Source organism: Apodemus sylvaticus, chromosome 2 (genome assembly GCF_947179515.1).
Source record: "Apodemus sylvaticus chromosome 2, mApoSyl1.1, whole genome shotgun sequence".
NCBI classification, from domain to species: domain Eukaryota; kingdom Metazoa; phylum Chordata; class Mammalia; order Rodentia; family Muridae; genus Apodemus; species Apodemus sylvaticus.
This window is the reverse complement of record NC_067473.1, coordinates 115158658-115183353: the sequence shown is the minus strand read 5'-3', so window position 1 is coordinate 115183353 and position 24696 is coordinate 115158658. Positions and strand designations below refer to the sequence as shown.

The following is a 24696-nucleotide window of genomic DNA, read 5'->3' as shown; positions in this document are numbered from 1 at the left end:
TCTGTATAGCCCTGGCTGTCCTGGAACTCACTCTGTAGACCAGGCTGGCCTCAAACTCAGAAATCCGCCTACCTCTAACTCCCATGTGCTGGGATTAAAGGCGTGCACCGCCACTGCCTGGTAGGTTTTCTGGTTCTTAGAATCTTTCTGCCTCCTCCATCTCCTTCTCCCTGAGCTTCTCCCTGAGGACTTGGGGTTGGCGGCTCTATGGACAGCTCTGCATTTTGACTAGTTGTGGATTTTTGTAATAGTCCCCTATTGCAAAAAATAAGCTTTTTGATGAGGAATGTGAGCTATACTTATCTGTAGATATAGGGATATGTATTTAGAATACAGTTATGGATTAATAGTGCTTTAATACAATGGTAGTATTAATAAGTTCTCATCTAAGATTTATGATTATACCAACCAAGTTTAGTTGGCCATGTTCACAGTACCACACATGATTTCACTCCTGTTTAGTGGCCTTAAGTCCAATTAGTCAGTTGTTAGTTACAGGCAATATTTCATTTTTAGGAAGACCTTGCCGTCTTGAATATAGCTTTGGTTCATAGGTGTCATTGCTGGTGTGGTATTGATTGCTTTCCTCTCTTAGCTTCTTCCATGTCACCCTCTGTTACTATGAAACATCAGAGAATATCTTTTGTTCCTACAGAGAATATAACAAGAGATCTGAGGAATGATAAGGGTAAAATGCATACTTGACTAGTGCTAGAAAATTTCTTAAAATTATCTCTTGCTTTCAAACAGCTAATGAGAGAGATGTAAATACTTGGAGAGATTATGAATGAATATTTTCTGTGTGAATATCAGTTTATAGTAAATTCATATTTGTAAGTTAGAAGTTCAGGAAACAGAAATAAGTATGGATATCATTGAAAATGGCACCATCAACCAGCTGAATAAGTAACATTTATATGGAATGTTGTTTAGCAGGACCAGAGTACTAATTACTTCTAAGCTCACACAGAGCTCTGACTAAGACCCTCAAACACACATTAATAAAACTGATATAGAAATCAAAACTAAACTCACTCTTAAAACATAGAATCAAACCAATTAACAGTAATGAAGTATAGTTAGAAAATGCCTAAATATTTGAAAATTCAAGAACATATCCTAAGATAAAAGGTTACAGATAGATTCCTAAAAGGAATTTTAAAATATCATAGTTGAAAGTAAAGTGAAGATGTAAGCCACCAAGACTTGCATGGTACAGACAAAGTATGGTTTGTAAAGACAGTTGGAACATTAAGAATTTATTTGAAAAAGAAGAACTTCTTAAATCCATCCAATACAAGCTGAACAAATAGACCATAAAAATAAGATCAGAAGCAAATACATATGAAAACCAGTATTGGAAATCAGTGAAATTGAAAGTTGACCCTTTGCCAAAAATGAAATAAAATAATTAAATTTTGAATCAGGCTAACCAAGAGGTAAGTAGGAAAAAAACCCCACAGATTGCTAATGATACTGCTGATATTACCCATTTTCATTAAGAAGAATATATCGAATAAAAAAGAGGAAAAAATGCAAAAAAGAAAATGATAAAGGAATATTACAAAGAATTGTTTTGAAAATTGACTCAAAATCCACAAAATATAGATTATATTCTGAGGGAAAGCTGTTTTTGCCAGTGTCTTAGTTAGATTTTTACTGCTGTGAACAGACATCATGACTAAGGTAAGTCTTAAAAAGAACAACATTTAATTGGGGCTGGCTTACAGATTCAGAAGTTCAGTCCATCATCATCATCAAGGTGGGAGCATGGCAGCATCTAGGCAGGCATAGTGCAGGCAGAGCTGATAGTTCTACATCTTCACCTGAAGGATGCTAGTGGAAGACTGACTTCCATGCAGCTAGGATGAGGGTTTTAAAGCCCATGCCCACAGTGACACACCTACTTAAACAAGGCCACACCCTCTAATAGTGGAATTACCTGGGCCACGCATATATAAACCATCACATCCAGCTTTTCATTATCACCACAAAATACCTGGTATAATCATCTTACAAGAGAATAGGTGGGACAACTTAGTGTAATCCTTAGTCCCATCACCAAGAGGTAGAAACAAGAAAGGTGAAGATTGCCAGGCAGTGGTAGTACACACCTTTAATCCCAGCATTTGGGAGGCAGAGGCAGTTGGATTTCTGAGTTTCAGGCCAGCCTGCTCTACAGAGTGAGTTCCAGGACAGCTAGGGCTACATGGAGAAACCATGTCTCAAAAAACCAGAGAGAGAGAGAGAGAGAGAGAGAGAGAGAGAGAGAGAGAGAGAGAGAGAGAGAAGGAGGGAGGGGAGGGGAGGGGGGGTGGGGGGGGAGGAGAGGAGAGAGTAGAGAAGAAAAGAGAAGAGAAAGGTGAAGATCTGCAGGTCACCCTTAGTGGCATGATGAGTTTAATGTAGAGTAGACTTCATGAGAATGGGTATCAAAATACAATTACAACAGCAAACTGCAACAATCAAAAGAGAGAAATTACATCTTTAATTTGTGTCTGTCTGTCTGTCTGTCTGTCTGTCTGTGTATATGCATGTGAATGTTCTTATCTTCATAGGTTAGAGGGGAGAGCACTGGAATCCCTAGAGCTGGAGTTACAGCTCTATGTGGTATGGTTCTTAGAATGAACTATGGTTGTCATGAAAAGTACCAAGTGCTCCTAATCACTGAGTCGTATCTCCATTGCCAAAAAGAGGGTTCTTTAAGCTTATGGTTTGGGAGATTTCAGCCCTTAATCCATTGGCTTAAGCACTTTGGCCTTGTGGCCTGGCACATTGTATATGCAGAGTACAAGAATATGGGAAAGAGGCTGCCTGCTCTGGGGTGGCCAGAAAGGAAAAAAAAAATTATGCAGAAAAGATCCAGGGTAATTTCTTTCTTGTAACTATCTCCTCAAGATTCTACCTTTCCCCAGTTGTCCTCAAGATTGAGGACCAAACTTTTAACATGAGGGTTGGAGATTTTTATCATAAATGGTCTATCATTACTCATATTTGGCTATGTAGATAATCTGAATGTCTTTACCTCTTACACTTACAGAAACTAGGTAAATAGTATAATATAATATAATAAATATAATATAATATAATATAATATAATATAATATAATATAATCAATATTGAATATACCTGGATAAAATGGGCTCACTGGTGAATTCTGTGAAAAATTAAAGATGATATTATACCCATTTTTTCTAATGTGTTTCTAGAAAGTTATAGCAGAGAATTCTATCAGTTTCATTTTATGAGGTCCAGTTATCACAAACATGAAAAAAACCTTCATAAACTAGCAAGTGTGTTGTAGCTAAGGGCTACTTCTTGTAGGTCCACAAATATGGATCAACACTCAGACAGCAGTCAATGAAAGTCATCATATCAAACAGACTCAAAAAGAAAACCTATATTAGTAGGTGAAAAAAAGTCATTTATGCTGAGCTCTCAACAAACAAAATTCAAGACAGAAATGGGGACACTTCCTCTGTATTATTAAAAATAATCTATAAATCCCACACAGATACTGGCACGTTTAATGGTGAGAAGCCAGATGCTGTCCTGCTGAGATCATGAACAAGGAAGTAGAGCTTCCCTCCTTTACCACTTCTTTGCAGCATCTAACAACAAGAGGCAAGGAGTGCTGTGTGGAGAAGGAAGGGCAGAAGAAAGCTGGTTCTGAATAACACCAGTGACAGTAGAAAATCTTAAGGAAATAACAGAATAATGAAAAGAACTGATTACATTAGGGTTCAGGATACAGGTTAGCATAAAATCCAGTTCCTTTTCTTCATATTTGTAGTGACCAACTAGGGTTTGAAAAACAATAGCCACAATTCTATTTATATTAATAATTGGAAGTTAAACTATAGTAATTAATTATTAGTGTAACAAAATATAATTCCTATATGATGAAAACTATGAAATACTCATGACACATACCAACGATCTAAGTATTTTTATGTTTATGAGTGAGAGGACAAGGTTATCCGTCTCGGTTTTTCTTAAGTATTTATTTACTCCCTCCTGTTTCAGAATCTCAGCAAATTATTTTGTGAGTCTTTAACGTAACTTTGGAAAGACAAAACACATAGAATGGCTAACAGTGTTATAAATTATAGTTAGAGGACTGAGTATTTGAATTAATGCCTTACTATTAATTGAGATATAGAAATATAAATTTGGCCAGGAAACATTCAAGTAGGTGAATAAAGTAGACTTCTTAACTCTAAAACTAAGCATGTACGTAGGTATTCCACTGATCATTTAGAAAGATAAAAGACAATGTGACAGAGAATGGAGTGGAATTTCCTTTTCACCAAACGATGCTGGACATCTCTGAAAACAGCAAAAGCTACACGCATCTCAGATGCAGAATTTACATCTATCATTAACATTACCTGAAAATTTGAAATCTGAACATAAAATGCACAATTCCATTTACATATAGCTTAAGACAAAACATAGGTGTCCTTGCATTTGCCAGGGGCTTTTTTTCCTCCAGTTTTATTTTGATTATTTTTATTTATATGTGTGTGTGTGTGTGTGTGTGTGTCTTGCTGTGTGAGTGTGTTGCTGTGTGAGTGAATGCTGCACATATGTATATGCCTTTGGGGGCTAGAAGAGTCTGTCCGGTTCCCAAGAGCTAGGGTTAAAGCTGGTTGTGGATACTGCAAACCAACCAATACCCTCTAAAAGATCAGCCAGTACAGAGCCTTCTTTGCAGTCTCACGTTTAATGACTTTCTAGATACAATAAAAGATAAATTATATTTCACTAATAATGAAAACTTTTAAGCTGGATTTACAAGTGCATACACATAATACCAGCATTCCAGAAGCCGATGTAAGAAAATGGCTGAGCTTCAGGCCATCCTGGGTTCTGTAGTAAGTGTGAGACTGCTTTTATGTTTCTGCTGTCTCGAAATAAGACAAACATAAACCTACTAAATGTATGCTCTGAGAAAGACACTGAGTAGAGAAAAAGACAACACAATATTCTTGAGAAATGGCTTAGGAGTTAAGAACACTTGGAGGGGACCTGGTTTTGGTTCACTTAGGATTACAAGGGACTGACACCCTCTTCTGGGTTCCTCAGTAACAGCTTATCCACAGTGAATATATGTACCTGTAGACAGACAGATACATACACACACACACACACACACACACACACTGAATAAATCTTTTAAAACTCATTGAAATGAGCAAATGTTATGGACAAATTCTTCACCAAAGAAGATTTCCAGCTGCAAATATTAATCTGGCAAGATATTCTGAATTATGCCATTAAGAAATTATAAATTTAAATGCCACAAAATACCTTACATACCTAGTATCATCAAATTCTTTTAATGCCAACCTATGTTATCATTTTGGAAGAATTGTTTTTTTCCAATTTAAAAAGCTAAATAGTCTTGATGTGAGCTGCAGCTGTAGCAACTGCTTAATATTACTTGAATATGTTGAAACTATTGTGGCAACAATATGCAAAAACATAATGACTGTTACAGTCTTTTTCATGATTGCCAAAACTTAGATGCAACCAGGAAATCATGTGACTATGCCAACTGTGATAGATTTACATAATACAGCAGCATTCAGTGTTGAAATGGAAAGAACTCTTAATACACACAAAGATGTGCAAAATGAGAGAAACAAATCCCGAAGGGATGCATACTGTATTTTTCCAGATAGTTGGTATTATGAAAAAGGTGTAACAGGGAATGGTGCCTGCTGCCCAACTGTGATCTGAGTTGAGAAGCCCAGCACCTTCATCAAAGTGGAGAACAACAGTATTCAAGTGTAACTCTACTGCAACAGCACGACCGACAAGTAGATCTCTGGAATCCGCTGGCTAGATAGCCTCAGTTAGTGATCTCTGGGTGCAAATTTTAAAAATGATTTAAAGATAATAAATAACATGCCTGAAACTATAAAACAATTAGAAGAAATCAAAGTAGCCCTGTCTTGTGCAGAGGTTTTAGAAGTGATCATAAAAGTACAGGCTAGAAAATTGAAAATGAGCAAAAGAGGGTGCACCAAAGTAAAGATATTCTTCCTAGCAATACAGAAAGTCTACAGGGTAAGAGACTGCCCAAAGTAGTGAGAGAACATAGTTCTAGGCCATGTGCTATCAATAATAAAAGACATCAATTTTAAAATGTAAAACAATCAAAACTCTACATGGTAATAAAACTAATGGATCAATTTGAAAATGAGCTATGGAATTTCATTAAGACATACTGATGGTGAACAGACATATGACAAAATGTTGAACCTTGTTATCATGAGAGAAATGCAAATCAAAATACATTGAGATACCACATTTTACCTGGTCAAGTACATGTTATAAGTAATACAAATGATAAGAATACATACAACAGTAAATATTAGCTATTAGGGAAAAGCAATGTGGAAGATCCTTAAAAATAAGTCAAAACTCTTTATGCTTTAGTAACTGTGTAGCTTGTTCTTGCATCCCTGGTCTCCATAGCCAAGATAAGGAGTCAACCCACCAGTCATCAGTGGATGCATGAAAAGGGAAATGTGGTGTAGAAACACATTTGAATAGTGTATATTGCCTTGTGAAAAAAAAGCCATTCTTATGATTTGTAGCATCTTGGATAATTCTGGAATATATTGTGTTAAGGGAAATAAACACAGGCAAACAAATATTCCATGATCTTAATTCTATATTGAATCTGAAAATACTGAATTCGCATAAGTAAAGCCGAACGAGGCCCCTGAAAACTTCCATAGTGGTTAAGCCACTTTGGTCAAAGCACACAAAATTTTTGAACAGTTCAAGTGCTTATTCTACAGCAGTTAGCTATAATTAATAAGTGTATTGCATCTTGAAAGCTTCTGGAAGGATCTGTTTGTAAAGTTTTCACCACAATAATAACAAATATTTGAGTTAAGGCAACCCATTTTGAGCTTGATTTGGGTGTGTCAGTTTGCTCATTATGTTACTACAGTGACTATGCCATCTACACATTCAGCATACCATGTTGAAGATGACAAATATGTATGATTTTGTCATTTAATAAAGTTGAAAGTATCCTTCATGTAAGTCAATACCATCTTTGGCTATACTATAAACTCATAGTCATGCATAATTTAAGTAAGAGAAAATATAGAAAAGGATAGTAAGTTAAAGACAGATTTAACAGTTGGAAGTTAACAGAACTTTGATCCTCAAGGAAAAATTCCAGTCATGTCTTTTAGATTTCTACCTTGGTTTTAAAAGAACAGGTGAATACTATGGAAAATTCCAATTCCACATCTCAGCCTTATGCTTTCAACATTGCTGGGGGTCAGAGGTTTCTGTGAAGCAATCAGACTCATGGACCATGAATTAGAATGCATTTTAAGTATATCTGTGTTGAAGACAGACTTGGAACCCATTGAAAATAATTAATTACTCAGAGAACTTGAGAAGATTTGAGACTAGAGTGACTACAAGCCATGGGTGCATCATACATAGAGGCTTTAGTAGTGTGTAAATGAATCTCTTACACAGGGTAACACAAACATATGACCTAGGAACTGTTTAGTGCTGTTTTTGCATCTTTTTTTTAAGGATTGTGCTATATAGGACATATCTTATGGCAGAAGAATATTAGCCTTTGAACAAGACTTATGATGAAGAAAGCACAGGGCTTTGACAGTCACCAGTGAGAGCTTAGTAGGTTACAACTTAGTCATATTTACAAGCAGCTGAAGGAACTGGAGGATTTAACAAGCTTGGGAATGTAGAAAGGAGCCTTTTTGGAGTTACACAGAGAGTCAGAAGGGAATCAAATAATTAGAGTAAATTTACTTTTTTAATAGAAATGACAAAATAAAAGGAAATAGACTGCAAGGTTTGTGTGAGAGATTTTCCTTATTTAGGGAAGGCAATGAATAGCTTTTTCTTGCAGGTCATTCAACCTTCCCCTCAAGAGAGGGAGGGAGATAGTGAACACATGTAAAAAATTGATTAGGAAAGGTTCCTTTGTGCTTTGTAGAAGAGAAGTGTTCCTGGAAGCTGATGTTATTCAACACTCAGAGCTGCGTTCTTAAGTGGGCACAGACATGTGGCGGCTCAATGACCTATGTGTTTACCTTTTCACCCCAGCCACATCAATGCGTTTTTAAATTTACATATTATTTCACAGGATGCTAGACATGCAGCTGAAGAAGAGATATATACAAATCTAAATCAGAAGATTGACCAGTTTCTGCAGTTGGCTGACTACGACTGGATGACAGGAGAGCTAGACAACAAAGCTAGTGATTACCTAGTAGACCTCATTGCCTTCCTTCGCAGCACCTTCGCCGTGTTCACACACCTTCCTGTAAGTAATAGTCCTTCTATTTTTCCCTTCAAAGTAGGAAACACATGCCTTAAACTATAGTTTTACTAAAGTTCTCATTTCTGATTTAAGTTGCCAGCAACCTCTATAATGTCCAAGAGTACCTACTGGCTGTCTAAATTCCTACATGGATTTTTGAGGTCTCCTGTATCATTTATTTTCAAAAATTTCTGCAGTTTTTTTATACTCTCAGGTCTTCCTTCAAAGTTAAAAGTCATTAGTATTGGACATGACAGATACCCTGTAAAGACTATAAAGAGACTTTCCAGTTAACATTTAAAGTCTATTTCTTTTAGTTTTAGAACATCTTTTGATTTTTTTATGAGTTGAAATTCTTTGATGAATCTCCCTATCTTTTTATCTAGTTTGTAGTTATTTTCTTAATTATATTAGTCACAATCTTTTCAAGTTACATTTATTTAACTTATTATTTATGTACCTCCTGATGGATTTGATTTTTAGTGAAATGTTCGTTTTTGTCCTACTATTTTTTGTTTGTTAGACATTGTATTTAAACTGCATAGATTCTGCTGTCTAAGTGAAATCCTTCTTTCTAGTTATGTTTGTTCGTTCTCTTACTGATTAAGTATGTGGGGTTGCATGTGGGTAATCCTTAGTCACAGGTGCTTAGCTTGTGGTTGTTAAATACTTTTTTAAAATTTTCTATATTCTTTGTTTATATTCTAAAAGCTTTCCCCTTTCCCAGTCCCCCACCCCCAGTTAAATACTTTTAATCATCCCTGTTGCTAGTTAAGGTACTATAGGGCATTGGTTAGAGTGGGCCTATCATTGTCTTTAGCATCAAAGATAACTGTAGAATTTTCTGCCTTTCAGCCTTCTACATTCTTCAGATAGATAACTAAGAAACAGTGTTAGCAGTAGACTGATATATAGTTAAAAATACTTAAAAAACTACAACAAAACCCAAAAAGTCAACTTGTAAGCTGTAGGTGTCTGTGTAACAGTCTTAAGCTGTTTAGCTTGTCCTATCTTCTGAGTGTTTGTGTATACCTCCAATTCTTATGTTGGACCTAATTACCCCTGTGATAGCAGGAAATGGGCCCTGGAGTGATGGCCATGGGCAGGAGCTTTCTTTTTCTTTTCTTTTTTTTTTTTTTTTAACTATTTTGTTGTTTGTATAGTATAAGATACACCTAACATCCAGTCCATCATCTTTGATAATAAAATAAAACACTCTGTCATCTATCCTAACTGAAAAGACTTAGAAACCCACATGCTATATCCTGGTTTAGCTTGTATACTATCTGAGAATTACCTTTTGAAATATATTTTCTCAATATTAAATAGCCTGTATTGACTATGAGGCTGTAAGTAGTCTTTCAACCCTGTCAATATGAGAATGAGCAACATTATCTGAAAACACAGAAAGCCTAACTTAGCTTCCAGAACTGAGACTAGTTGTAGAGATAGCTGCCTACCCACATCGCTCCAGTAAGTCAGGAAGTTGAAGTATCATTCTTCAGCCTTCTGGTTTAGGGGTTTTTCTGAGGGAAGGCCAGGAAAGGGGACAATATTTGAAATGTAAATAAAGAATATATCTAATAAAAAATAAAAAATATAGCTGGGCAGTGGTAGTGCACGCCTGTTATCCGAGCACTCTGGGAGACAGAGGCACACAGATTTCTGAGTTCGAGGCCAGCCTGGTCTACAGAATGAGTGCCAGGACAGCCAGGGCTATACAGAGAAACCCTGTCTTAAAAAATCCCAAATCCAAAAAACCTACACACACACACACACACACACACACATATAAAGGCCACAACAACAATTATTTTATTCTCTGATGTCTGTGTCCTGGCTGGATCTGACTGAAAGTCCAAGAGATCAGTAGTTCAAAGCAGTTCAGTTTAGCATGTCTGATGATGAGACTCACCAAGGCTGTATATTCTGTAATATACAAATCTCAAAACAAAGTTTTAGTATCTTCAAGATATCTTTTTAGTTTGCTTCTCTGGAATCTAGTCCTCTGGGATCTCCCTTCATCAAGTCTGATCCATATCACTCTGGAAGGTGTATAGATCTAATCATGTTATCTAAAAACAAAGACAAAACCTTTTTCCCAAATCAGCATATCCTTAGGCCAGTAACCAGAAAAGCCTTTATTTTGGCCTCTCTCCCAGAGGAATAATACAACCACAAACTCAATACCACACCCCTCTGAAAATCAAAACAATGTAAATCAAAAGAAGTAAATTAAAATACTGTATGTGCCTATTCTTAGGCTTTTTCTATTTTGTCATGCCAGGAAATTAACCCAAAATTCCCCTGGAGTCCCTGTCCAAAGAATATGAGTTATCCTGCAGGACTTCAAATCTTCCCTAAAACAATTGTTTTCATACAATATCCCTGCTATTATAAAAAAGAAACCTTTTGCTAATTGTGAAAACCTATTCTTAGGCCTTTTTCCTTATCTGTCATGTCAGGATAATCAACCCAAAATTACTGTAGAGCTCACATTCAAAGAATATGTGTTAGTTACCTTGCAGACCTTACTATACCGTCTTTAAAACAAGTGATTCACACTTCTATCTATACCTGCTTATAAGCAGGGAGCTTACTAACCAGAATTTTAATCCAAAATTCCAGTGGAGCCCACATTAGAAAGAGTATGAGTGTCTTATAAGACTTATTAGAGCAATATATCTTTATACAATCTTTAAAGCAATTAATTCAAACTTTCATTAATATCTGCCTATAGGAAGCAGGTAGTTTTTACTTGTTAAGCTCTCTGCCCAGAGCAGCCATCCTGTTATACCATCCATCAGTTGTACTGTTTACCTGGAGCCACAGACTTGCACAGTCTCTTAGTCTGTCTTTTTATTGGGGAATTGAGTCCATGATGTTAGGAGATATTGAGGAAAAGTGATTGTTCCTTCTTGTTATATTTGATGTTATTTTTATGATTGTGTGGCTATCTTGTTTTGGGTTTGTTGATAGATTACTTACTTGCTTTTTCTATGGTGTAGTTTCCCTCCTTTTCTTGGAGTTTTCCATCTATTATCCTTTGTAGGGCTGGATTTGTGGAAAGATATTACGTATATTTGTTTTTGTTATAGAATATCTTGATTTCTATATATGGCAATTGAGAGTTTCGCTGGGTATAGTAGTCTGGGCTGGCGTCTGTGTTCTCTTAGGGTCTGTATGGCATCTGCCAGGATCTTCTAGCTTTCATAGTCTCTGTTGAGAAGTCTGGTGTGATTCTGATAGGTCTGCCTTTATATATTACTTGACCTTTATCCTTTACTGCTTTTATATTCTTTCTTTCTTTTGTTCATTTTGTGTTTTGACTATTATGTGATGGGAGAAATTTCGTTTTTGGTCCAGTATATTTGGAGTTCTGTAAGCTTCTTTTATGTTTATGCGTATCTCATTCTTTAGGTTAGGGAAGTTTTCTTCTATAATTTTGATGAAGATATTTACTGGCCCTTTAAGTTGTAAATCTTCACTCTCTTCTATGCCTATAATCCTTAGCCTTGGTTTTCTCATTTTATCCTAGATTTTCTGGAAGTTTTGGGTTAGGAGCTTTTTGCATTTTGTATTTTCTTTCACTGTTGTGTCAATGTTTTCTATGGTATCTTCTGCCCCTGAGATTCCCTCTTTTATCTCTGGTATTCTGTTGGTGATGCTCACATCTATGTCTCCTGATCTCTTTCCTAGGTTTTCTGTCCCCAGGGTTGTCTCTCTTTGTGATTTTTTTTATTGTTTCTATTTCCATTTTTAGATCCTGAATTGTTTTTTCAGTTCCTTTACCTGTTCTGTTGTGTTTTTCTGTAATTCTTTAAGGGATTTTTGTGTTACCTCTTAAGGGCTTCTAGCTGTTTACCTGTGTTCTCCTGTATTTCTTTAAGGGAGTGATTTCTATCCTTCTTTAAGTCCTCTATCATCATAATGAGATGTGATTTTTCGATCAGAGTCTTGCTTTTCTAGTGTGTTTGTGTATCCACGACTCTCTATGGTGGGATAACTGGATTCTGATAATGCCAAGTAGCCTTGGTTTTTGTTGCTTATGTTCTTGCCCTTGCCTCTCACCATCGGGTTATCTCTGGTGTTAGCTTTCTTGCTGTGTCTGACTGTGGCTTGTCCCTCCTGCAAGCCTGTGTATCAGTACTCCTGGGAGACCAGTTCTCTCTGGGAGGAATTTGGGTATGGAGAGCTGTGGGTCAGCTCCGAGGTGCAGACAGAAACTGGAAGGATTCTGGCCCTGGCTGTTCCTTGGTTTCTGTGTCCTGATGGCTTTGGATAGGTCCCTCTTGGGCCAGGCATTTGAGTAGATGTAGTGGTCTTACCTGTGCTCACAGGTGTGTTGGCTCTTCTGGGAGACTAGCTCTCTCCTGGTAGTGTTTGAGTATGGAGTGCTGTGGCACAGAATCAGCTCCCAGTGCAAATGGAAGCCCAAAGGGTATTTATTGTGTTCTTATCTTGTCTGTAAGATTATCCATTTATCCCTGGACTATAGCATGGTTGACTTTGTGTGGGTCTTACTGTGTTTCTTTATTTGAATCTTGCCGAACTTCTTTAATATGAAATAATATTCTGATCTCAGTCTGTAGTCCCAACAGTTGTCAGCTGTGAATGGGAAGTCCAAGGATCTAGTAGTTGCTTAATCCTACAAGGCTAGTAGATTCCAACGGATGTGTAAATGAGAGCAGATGAGGACGAGCCTGGCAGGGGCTTTCTTAAGTAAGTCTAGAGAGCTTTCTGTTTCTTCTGTCATAATAGAATGCCTCAGAAACACACCCATTCCGAAGTTGCAATCTAGCCCTTACCTGACACCAAATGTTATCAATGGCATCTGGTATTTTCCAGGTTCCAGTACTAGAAGAGATAACATGCTGTTGTTTATGAGCTACCTGTGAAGGCCATTCTTGCTGTTTATAAACTACCTGGTTTGTGGTGTTTTGATACTGTAACTCAAATGGATTTAAAAAAACAGCCTACCTGAGATTCTTACATATTTGTCCTCTGCTGAGTGTCAGTGTCTGAGCCACTGTGAGACTTTGGAAAATCTCACTCTGTCTTTCAAAGGTTTGGCATAAACTTTTATTTTCCTGAGCTGTTAAGCTTTAGAATTCAACAAATGCTGTAATGGAAAGCTCAGTTCTCAGATCTCTAATTTTAATGCTGTAGCCTTTTGAAATAAAGAAAAATTGTCTTAGCACCGTAATAACTGTTCTCTTCCTAGGACCCTGAGATCTGATTCTGGTTCTCTGTTTATTGCTTATGCTGGGGTTTGGCCAGTGCTGCCAAGGACAACTGGTGACCCTCAGATGACTTTTAAAAAGGTTCTGCCTTTTCTATAATTTTAATCTTTTTTTAGTCTTCTTTGTTCATAATCTTCTGATATCTTTAAAGAAAAAAATTGTGTTCTTTTTACTTCTCCTAGTTATACTTAGTAGGAGGATTAAGTTGCAGAAAATTATACTGTTTCATCCCACTTCACTCTAATAACAAGACAAGGCAAATCTACCACAATGACACAAACATGAAAAAAATACCCTGGAGCTGGAGAGATGGGAGGTGGCTCCGATCACATGCTGCCCATGCTGAGCACCTGGGTTTGGTTCCTAGTATACACGTGTTGGTTTGCAACCATCTGTGTTAACTTATGGTTTCTGTGCCCTAGGAACACACACAATGCACTTACATGCATGCAGGCAAAACACTTTTAAACATAGCACAAAGATAAGTAAATCTTTAAAAATACAAAGCAAGCTCACAATTTTGGGTAAAAATTAATTAAAAATTGAATGCTAATCATAAGTGTTGTAAGAAAGAAATTTATTGACTACTATCTAGGATTTATTATAGAATGCAAGTATTGTTCCAGATTTAAAAAAAATTCTTAATATTTGACCTTCTCAATAACTGTGTAAATGAGAGAAAACTATCTTGGAGTATTTTAGAAGGACATTATATAACATCCATTCTCCATTGTTGGTTTTTTAAAAAATCCAGTAAAATATAAGTAAAATAATGTGGATTTAATGTAGGATTAAAAGTGCGAACTTAAAATTTAGCAGGTAATATAAATTTAACAGGATTATACTAAACACCTGAATTTATATTAACATCAAAAGTTTAAAATGTTTATTATAACCATTTATTTATTTATTTATTTATTTAAGAAGTTTTATTAAATAAAGTTTCCTAAGAACAAATTATAATTGTAGTAATAGGACATGCTTCCTCAGTATGTTTATATTGCTGTAACATATCTGAGCAAATTATGAGTAGCAGACATTCTTTCTCATGTACACTTGTCAAATAATTAGTAGAAATAATGTGAAGAATCTGTCATAGAGTAACATACAAGTTACTCTATGGGATTATTTTGTGGTGCAGAGAACCTTTTCAAGACTAATCAAATTAGTATGAATGCCAGGTGAATTTCATAAGAAAATGTATTAATTCTGAAATTGACACTAAAGCAAAATTAGACACTATTTTCTAAAAGTGTAAAAACTTAAGTGTGGTCTTTACCTACTAAATATAAAATGCTATAAAGCAAAATAAGCAATAGCCTTTTGAACTAGGATAGACTAATGTTAAGGAATAGTATGTAAAAGCATACAAGTATTTCAAGATCTGTGAAACAAATTTTTCTCCATAAAAATAATTTTCAATAAAGTTGTCTCTACAATCTGTCAGTTTGGATGAAGATAATATTAAGACCTTGCATTCTATATGACAGTGAATTCTAGACTTAGTAAATATTTGATTTTTTCTCTAAGAAAGTATTGAAGAAACAAGATACTGGTAAGTATTTTATAATCTGAAAATATGTCAATGTTCTAAAGTTGACACCAGTGCATGAAGTCACTAGAAAAAAAACACATAATTTGTATGTTCTCTGTTTAACAGGAAGTGAGGCAATGGAATTCATGCTCATGGTGTAGTCATTGCAGTGGTGCTTCCAATAGAACCTACCCTCCATAACATGAATATGTAAACTATCTAGAAAAAGAAAAAAGCCTGTCCTACAATCAGATACACAGCTGAGGGAGAGACTTTCACAGATCATACTTGAAACAATATTGTTTGAACTAGTTTTTAGGGCACATCTATACACATTAGTAACTATTTTCTATGCAGGATTATATAGTTCAGGTTTAATTATATGTTGCTATACAGCTTTTGGATTTCTATTTAATTTAACTTAGAAATACATTGATCTCCAAAATTTTCTGTCTTTAAGAGATAATTTTGTACATATTTAAAATAACACTTTATTGAAAATAGGTTTTTTATATGCATTTGTACATTATGGAGAAAATGAGGAACAGTATTTTGGCCCTTGTGTTCCATTGGCTTTGTGTGGTGATGAGTGTGAATGGATCGTACAGTGGATCTTCCATCAGAAAGAGACGCCATCAGAGGTCTCTAAAGATGCTCGGGGATTGCTCTACTGTATAAGTGGGGCTCACACTCATCCCCCTGCATCTGAAAAGCGATTCTCTAGGTGCAAGGCACTGTGTGGCATGGTGAGCCATACCCTGACACCAGTTCCTGTAGCTGCTTACCACGCTTCTCTTGCTTTATTGTCACTTTGAGGACATTTCTTTAACTCAAAATGCATTATTTTAGCACTGATGTTATGATTTTTCATAAAGCATTCCCCTTATTGTCAATTCTAAGATAGTTTTTGTAAACATCATGTACTGTTTCATTGTGTGTTGAGTTGATTGTAAATTTCAGGTTACTTCTTTGTTTCACAATGGACTGTCCAGAATCAGGGTAGGAGAAGACTTAAAAAATCCTAAATCCTTGGGATTGTGACCATAAATATCATATATCTGTCCTGTACAAAATAAATAAATAAATAAATAAACAAATAAAAATTTCTTTCTAATTTGCATATATTAGCATATATACTAAGCTTCATTTTGACATTTTTATACTGGCTGCATTATAAGATGATGTTTTTGGAAGTTGTGTGTGTATGTGTGTGTGTGTTTGTGTGTGTGAAGTTGCTAATTATACTCATGTTTTAATGAATTTTTGGGATGTTGTTATTACTGGATTTTTTTTTTGAAGTCTTGGTGACCAACTGCCCTGCTGGTTTTCAGAGGTACCCTGAATGATCATCATAGTGTTTTCCAGGTTGACTATTAACTATTACCATGTCCTTTGACCTGACAGATGACACAAGTTCATAAGCATTTAACTCACACATCATTAATTCACTGTTGCATACATATTTATGCATTTTGCATTCTTAGCAGCAGAGTACTTTTTGTCTCTTTATTTTTTAGATTTGTTTTAGTTAAGATTTCATTGCTGTGAAGAGACTCCATGACCAAGGAAATTCTTATAAGGGACATTTAATTGGAGCTGGCTTACATGTGCAGAGCTTAAGTCTGTTATCATCAAGGTGGTAAAAAGGCATTATCTAGGCAGGCATGGTGCTGGAGTTGCTGAGAGTTCTACATCTTGATCAGAAGGCAGCCAGGAGAAGACTGGCATTTGTAGGCTGCTAGGAGGAATTTCTCTCAAAGTCCACGCCCATAATGACACACTTCCTCCAACAAGGTCACACTTCCGAATAGTGCCACTCCCTGGGCCAAGCATATCCAAACCAACAAATTAAAGTCCCTGGCCCCATTGGTTTATTTGAACGCATGAATCTATGGGGGGCTGTGCCTACCGATAGCATAATGCAAAATAAATTTAATCCAACTTCAAAAGTCCCATAGTCGATAGCAGTCTCAACTTTGTTAAAAGTCCAAAGTTCATAATCTCTTCTGAGATTCATCCAATCAACTTAACTGTCAAAAGGGAGATCACATACCTCCATCATCACAGGAAATATATATTGCCATTCCAAAATGTTCTAGTGAGGAACTACTAGACCAAAGCAAGCTGGTCAGACTCCAGACTCCGAGTCTCTATGTGATGTCAAAGCATTCTTCAGATCTCCAACTCTTTTAATCCTTGTTGACTGGTGTTGGCACCTGGTATTCAGCACAACACATTCATTCCCTTGGGCTGTTTAACTCCCTGCTGGCAACTTTCCTTAGCAGGTATCCATGGCTCTGATCTCTCTAACAACTTGGGGTATCCAAGGCAACTTCAACTTTACAGATTATTTTTACAATATCTGGGATTCACACATGATCTACTGGGCTCCTTCAAAGGGCATTTGGTCACATCTCTAGCTTTGCCCTCTGTAGCAATCTAGGCTCTGGTTGATTACACTTCATTGCTGTTGCTGTTCCTGGAGGTTATGCCATGGTACTGGCATCTCTAATTTTCTGAAGTCTTCTGTTGCAACTAGGCTTCACCAATATCCTCTCATAGTCTCTTTTCATAGAGGCAAGCCTAACCTTCTTTGTATGACTCCCCTTCAGTCCTGGGTCAACAACTACAATTGAGGTTGCACCCTATCAGTGGCCTTCCCGGGTCTATCACAGTACCAAGCCTCAGCTGCTCTCCATGATCTTTTCATACCTTCAAAACCAGTACCACGTGGGTGATTCTTCCATATTATCAAGTTTAACTGCAGCATGAGGTAAAACTTTGACTATTTATAGAACACTATTTCTAGCTTCTTTGTGCTCTCAGAAAATACTTTCCAGATTTCACCTCAGTGATGCTGGTCTCTTATTCAACACTAATTTCTTAGCTCCAGCTAACAGCATTATTTGCACATTAATTGCTACTATTCTTTTTTCTTTTTCTTATTTATTTATTTGCTATATTTTTTATTTACATTTCAAATGATTTCCCCTTTTCTGGCTCCCCAGGTCCTGAAAGTCCCATAAGCCCTCTTTCCTCCCCCTATTTCCCCATCCACCCCTTCCCACTTCCCTGTTCCGGTATTCCCCTATATTGCTTCACTGAGTCTTTCCAGAACCAAGGGCCACTCCTCCATTCTTCTTGGACATTATTTAATATGTGGATTATGTCTTATGTTTTCCAAGTTTCTAGGCTAATATCCACTTATCAGTGAGTGCATACCATAATTGATCTTTTGAGACTGGGTTGCCTCACTTAGTGTGATGTTCTCCAACTCCATCCATTTGTCTAAGAATTTCATGAATTCATTGTTTCTAATGGCTGAATAGTACTCCATTGTGTAAATATACCACATTTTTTTTATCCATTCCTCCGTTGAGGGACACCTGGGTTCTTTCCAACTTCTGGCTATTACAAATAGGGCTGCCATGAACATAGTGGAGCATGTGTCCTTATTGCATGCTGGGGAATCTTCTGGGTCTATGCCCAGGAGTGGTATAGCAGGGTCCTCCGGAAGTGTCATGCCCAGATTTCTGAGGAACCGCCAGACTGATTTCCAAAGTAGTTGTACCATCTTGCAATCCCACCAGCAGTGGAGGAGTGTTCCTCTTTCTCCACATCCTCGCCAACACCTGCTGTCTCCTGAGTTTTTAACCTTAGCCAGTCTGACTGGTGTGAGGTGAAATCTCAGGGTTGTTTTGATTTGCATTTCCCTAATGATTAATGATGTTGAACATTTCTTAAGGTGCTTCTCAGCCATCTGAAGTTCTTCATGTGAAAATTCTTTGTTTAGCTCTGTACCCCACTTTTTAATAGGGTTATTTGGTTCTCTGGGGTCTACCTTCTTGAGTTCTTTGTATATATTAGATATTAGCCCTCTGTTGGATTTAGGGTTGGTGAAGATCCTTTCCCAATCTGTTGGTTGATGTTTTTTCTTTTAATTTAATTAATGTTTTTTTTACTAATTCACTTTACATCCTATTCACTGCTCTCCTCCCGATCACCCCCTTCTACAATCCTTCCCCACTCCTCTTCCCCTTCTTCTCCTAGCAGGCAGCCGGCCCCTGGTATTCCCCACCCCCCCAACCCCAGCACTTCAAGTCTATGCTAGCCTAGATGCTCCCTCTTCCACTGAGGCCAGACAAGGCAGCTCAGCTAGTAGAACATATCCTATGTACAGGCAAAAGCTTTTGGGATAGCCCTCAATCCAGTTGTTTAGGACCCACATGAAGGTCATTTGCACATCTGCTACATATGAGTAGGGAGGCCTAGGTCCAGCCCGTGTTCTTTGGTTGGTTGTTCAGACTCTGGGTACCCCAAGAGTCCAAGTTAGTTGACTTTGTTCGTCTTCCTGTGGAGTTCCTATCCCCCTTGGGGCCTTCAATTCTTCCTCCTTTCATGAGTCCCCAAGCTCCATTCACAGTTTGGGGGTGGGTGGCTACATCTATTTGCATCAGCTCTTGGGTGGAGCTTTTTAGAGGACTGCATGCTCCTGTCTGAAAGCATCATAGAGTATCATTAATAGTGTTAGGGATTGGTGCTTGCCCATGGGATGGGTCTCAAGTTGGCTGAATTGTTGCTTTCCCATCAGTCCCTGCCCCCTCCCCTGTGTGAGCCTAAGCATTTCATGGCCACTGTTCTTCAAGATCCAGACCAAACACTTGTGCTTTCCAGCCCCAAGATCTGTATGGCAGTTGTGTTCTGCATTTTTGTACTGTAGTCCATTTCCCACTGAAAATCCCAATGGAAACAACAATCAAGTCCTTTGTTCAACTGCAAAAGCATAAACAATAAGCTTAGCAGGGTTGGATCTTGGTTCAAGGTCATCACTCCTTTTATCTGTTTATTTCCTAGAATAGTAGATTCAGATCCATTCTATTTCCTGGTGTCCCTTTATTCTTTGCATCATATTTTGTATTTTTCCTTTCTAAGCTTTTTCTACTTCATCAAAATCCTCTTCATGAGAGTAAACCAGAGTACAAAGCAAAAGTTGGTTTTTCTGAGACTTCCATTGTCCATGCAATTAACGGAAACCTCTTTACCATTGCCCCAGGCATTCTCTTTAGACAAGGGCCAAAAGCAGCTACATTCTTCATCAAAATAATACAAGAACAGTTCCTAGACACATAATAAAATTATTCTCCTCTCAAACCTTTGAGTTGGCAGGCTTACATAGTTCAGTTCACCTATGTACCACAGTCTTCCATATTCCTATTAGGATGGCCCATTAAGCCCCACTTAAAGCTTTCCAAAGTCTATGTTTTTCCAAGCAAAAGCATGGCCAGGGCTCTCACAGCAATACCCCAGTCCCTGGTACCAGCTTCTATCTTTGTTAGGGTTTCATTGATGTGAAAAAAACACGATGGCCAAGGCAAGTCTTATAAGGGACCTCATTTAATTGGGGCTGGCTTACAGGTTCAGAGCTTGAGTCTATTACCGAGATGGGAACATTGCGGCATCCAGAGATGCATGGTGATGGAGGAGCTTCGAGTTCTACATCTAGATCAGAAGGCAGCCAGGAGAAGACTGGCATCCTTAGGCAGCCAGGAGAAAGCTCTCTCAAAGCTCAGCCCCATAATATGACACACTTCCTCCAACAAGGTCACACTTCCTAATAGTGCCACTCCCTGGGCCAAGCATATTCAAACCACCACAAGATTGTAATTTAATTACAGTTCTCCCTGTCCTTTCTTCCCCCCAAACTGTCCCATACATTTCTCCCATTCTTTTTCAAATGTATGGATTTTTTGATTGTTACTGCAGGAATATATGTATTTTTAAATACTGATATTTTGGTGGTTTGAATAAAAGTGGTCCCCCATAGGCTCATATATTTGAATGGGTCGTTACCAGGGGTTGCAGTATTTGAATGGGGTAAGATTAGGAAGTGTGGCTTTATTGGAGGAAGTACATCACTAAGGGGGTGGGTTTGAGTTTTCAAAAGTTCAGGCCAAGCCTAGAATTTCTTTTTCTTGGTCTGCAAGTTAGGATATACTTCTCATCTACTGCTCCAGCACCCTGCCTGTCTGCTGCCATGCTCTCTACCATGATGATAATGCCCTAACCTTTGAAACTGTAAGCAAGCCCTCAAATATTTTGTTATAGAAAAGTTACTGTGGTCATAATGTCTCTTTACAGTAGTAGAACAGTGACTTACACCCAAATTGATATTAGTGAGCAGGATATGGCTGTAACAGGCCAGGCTATACTGTTTATTATAAGAATGTGAACTTTGGTACTTTGGATTGACGAACCTGTTGAACCTTTTAAGAGGAGTTTAATGGGGCATATTAATATGAACATGGAAAACAGTGGTACTGGGGGCAGTGCAGCTTATGATAGCCTGGTTCTAAAGGTTTAAGAGGGGAAGAATATTAGTAAGTGACCTAGAGTCCATTCTTGTGATATTTTGACAAAGATTATGGCTGCACTTTTCCCTAACTCAAGATGATGATGATGATGATGATGATGATTGATGATAATACTGATGTAGCCAAAGACTAAATTAAAGTATGTTTGATTTAGTGGGTTTGGCACAGGAGATTTCAAGACAGCATAGTATTGACTGTGTTGTGTAGTTATTCATAATTACTCTTACACAGATTTATAATGTAAAGCAGCAAGTTGGACAATGAGAAATATAAAATGTGCAGTTTGAAGAGAAAAGGAGCAATTGGGAATTGTAAATGGAGCTAAGTCCAAAGGGCACAGTAACTTTAGGGCAGGATCCCATTCCTTGTACCAGTGGAGGAGTGCTCCTCTTGTTCCACATCTTTGCCAGCATATGCTCTCTCTTGAGTTTTTGATCTTAGCCATTCTGATGGGTGTAAGGTGGAATCTCAGTGTCGTTTTGATTTGCATTTCCCTTATGACTAATGATGTTGAACATTTCTTTATGTGGTTTTGACCTATTGCATATTACTCTGTTTAGAATTCTATGTTTAGTTTTGTACCCTGTTTTTTAAATTTGGTTATTTGGATTGTTGGTATCTAATTTCTTCATATGGTTCTTCATATGGTTTGAATATTAGCCCTCTGTCAGGTTTAAGGTTGGCTTCCATTTTGTCCTATTCATAGTGTCCTGTCCCTTGCAGAAGCTTTTTAGTTGCATACATTTATTAATTGTTGATCTCAGTGCCTGACCCTCTGGTGTTCTGTTCAGGAAGTTGTCTTCTGTACCAATGCATTCAAGTTCATTACATACGTTCACTCTTTTTAGATATAGCTTATCTAGTTTTATGTTAAGTCTTTGATCTACTTAGCCATGAGTTTTATGCAGGATGGTAAATATGAATCTATTTCCATTCTTCTATGTACATATATCCCATTAAGCCAGCAAGATTTATTGAATATAATTTTTTTCATTGTATGGATTTGATTTCTTTGTCAAAAATCAAGTGTCCATAGATGTGTAGATTTATTTCTGGGTCATTGACTCAATTGCCTATTTTATAAACTTGTCTGATTTTATACCAATACCATGCAGTTTTTAAAATTACTAGTACTCTGTAGTATAGCTTGAAATCAGCCATGGTGATAACCTTCAGAAATTCTTTTACTGTGCAGGATTGTTTTACCTATCCTGGATTTTTGTTTTTACATATGAAGTTTAAAATTGTACTTTTAAGGTCTGTAAAGAATTGTGTTGGAATTTGATGGGAACTGCATTGAATCTTTATATTGCTTTTGGTAAAATCGCCATTTTTACTATGTTAATCTTACTGATTTATGAGTATTGGACATCTTTCCATCTTCTGGTATCTTCTTCAATTACTTTCTTCCGAGAAGCTCCTGTAATTTTCCCATGTTTCCACAAACAAGAAATGTTATTTTCAAATGACAGATCTTTTTGGTAGTAAAATACCTTCAATCCAGATATTACTTTGTAATATTTATACTCTATGTTCCTTACATTATCTTACATGGCTTTTTAAAACAATCTATTTGATATATGGACAATGAATATTTTCTTGGTTTGACAGATGGAGAAACTAAAGGCTAAAGTGATCTTTCCCAGGTTCAGGAACTAACCAGTAGTCTTCTATCTTGCACAGTAGTGACTACCTTTTCAGAATATAGCAGATACCAAGTCTCCCATAAAGGACCTTATCACACACCTATCTCACATATACATATACATATACATATACATATATATATATATATAATTGTGTGTGTATGTATGTATAAATATATATGTATGTATAATATAATGTATATATTATATAATGTGTATGTGAGGTTCTTGTTAGTGAGGTACTCATTTCTAACTGCTGTAGCTCTTATTTGACACATTATGTGGAAAGTCTCTCATCTGGTAATGATTGCCTAAGTAGATCCATTCTCTATGGCTTTCTTTGGAACAAAATAGGGAAAGTTCCAGGGTCCTCGTGAGACAAGCAGGCCTCAGAGCCTTCAAGATACAATAACATTTTTTCCTTCAAATTAATTACATGGATAGAACAAATGTCAAAAGAATTTTTTCTTTGAAGGGGATATATAACAGATTTGCTCATGATATCTATGCCTACCAGGAAATTGATCTATGTTTCATTTCTGCACTTTTAACCTTTAGGTTATTTGAACTACCTCGAGTACATTGATCAACAGATTAGCTCCTTGTTAGTGTGACACTGGGGCTTAAAAGTTTAATCACCTAAGTCCTTTAAGAGGTTTTGTGTTTCTTCACAGAGGCGTATGTGTATTGGGCTATTACTTAGCATTTTTCTCCCAAGAAAATGCCTGTTACTAGCAGTAGTTTTTGCTGGTTTGGCAGTGTGCAGCCAGTAGTCTTTAACCTCTTTAATGATACTGACTTTTGAATCATATTGTTGTCTTATAATTCATAAAGAATTCTGACATGAAATAGAAAGTATATTATAATCCTGACTTTGGTGATGAGATAAGGCAGAAAGTCAACAGAATGTGAAGTTTTAAGGAATCGAATCCTACAGCTGCAACTTTGTGTCAGAGAATCAGCTTTAGTGAGCTGTTCTCCGGAGTATAGCACAGATTCTGTTAAGCTCAGTGACTTTAGCATTAGTGCTGACTGGAGACACTGGGCTGTTCCTCATGGTGCTGAGGTTCTAGGGCTCTGGGTGTTATTTTAGGAAAGATCAGTCATATCAGCATATAAAAGTTGAGTTTATAATCCTTAAATACATAGTAATATGCACATGGGTCTATATACTGTAACACTATTAGTCAAAATATTATATTCATTTGTGAATCTACTTTTATGACTTTGACATTAAATCCTTGGAAATATTCCTAAGTTGTAGAAGTTACACTTAACCTGAAAATAGCTTTAGAAGTCTGAATGGTAAGAAAACAATTGTGATTGGTTTCCATACTCAGCCACAAAAGGGGAAAAAGAGGTGAATCTTGTAGAGGCTCATTTTGTATTGTCTGTAGGATGCTATGTAAGTATAGCACTTGATCCCTAGCCAATAGAATATGATCAGGGTTTATACTTGTCTTATAATTCATGGTGATTTGGGAGTTGTTCATTATTATAGTTGGAATAAAGCTGAACTTGATTTCAGAATGGTTTTAATAAACACACTATTTTAATAAACACACACACACA

At 36.9% G+C, this 24696-nt stretch overlaps 1 protein-coding gene across 6 annotated transcripts in view; it reads left to right on the top strand.

Moving 5' to 3' along the window:
• Nucleotides 1-24696, top strand: part of Exoc6b (exocyst complex component 6B) — a 521360-nt gene that overhangs the window by 278479 nt on the left and 218185 nt on the right. For all 6 annotated transcript variants that reach the window (XM_052174154.1, XM_052174153.1, XM_052174155.1 and 3 more), the window contains exon 18: nt 8154-8333. In XM_052174154.1, the coding sequence (XP_052030114.1) occupies nt 8154-8333 (180 nt within the window). The remainder of the gene's footprint in view (nt 1-8153; nt 8334-24696) is intronic.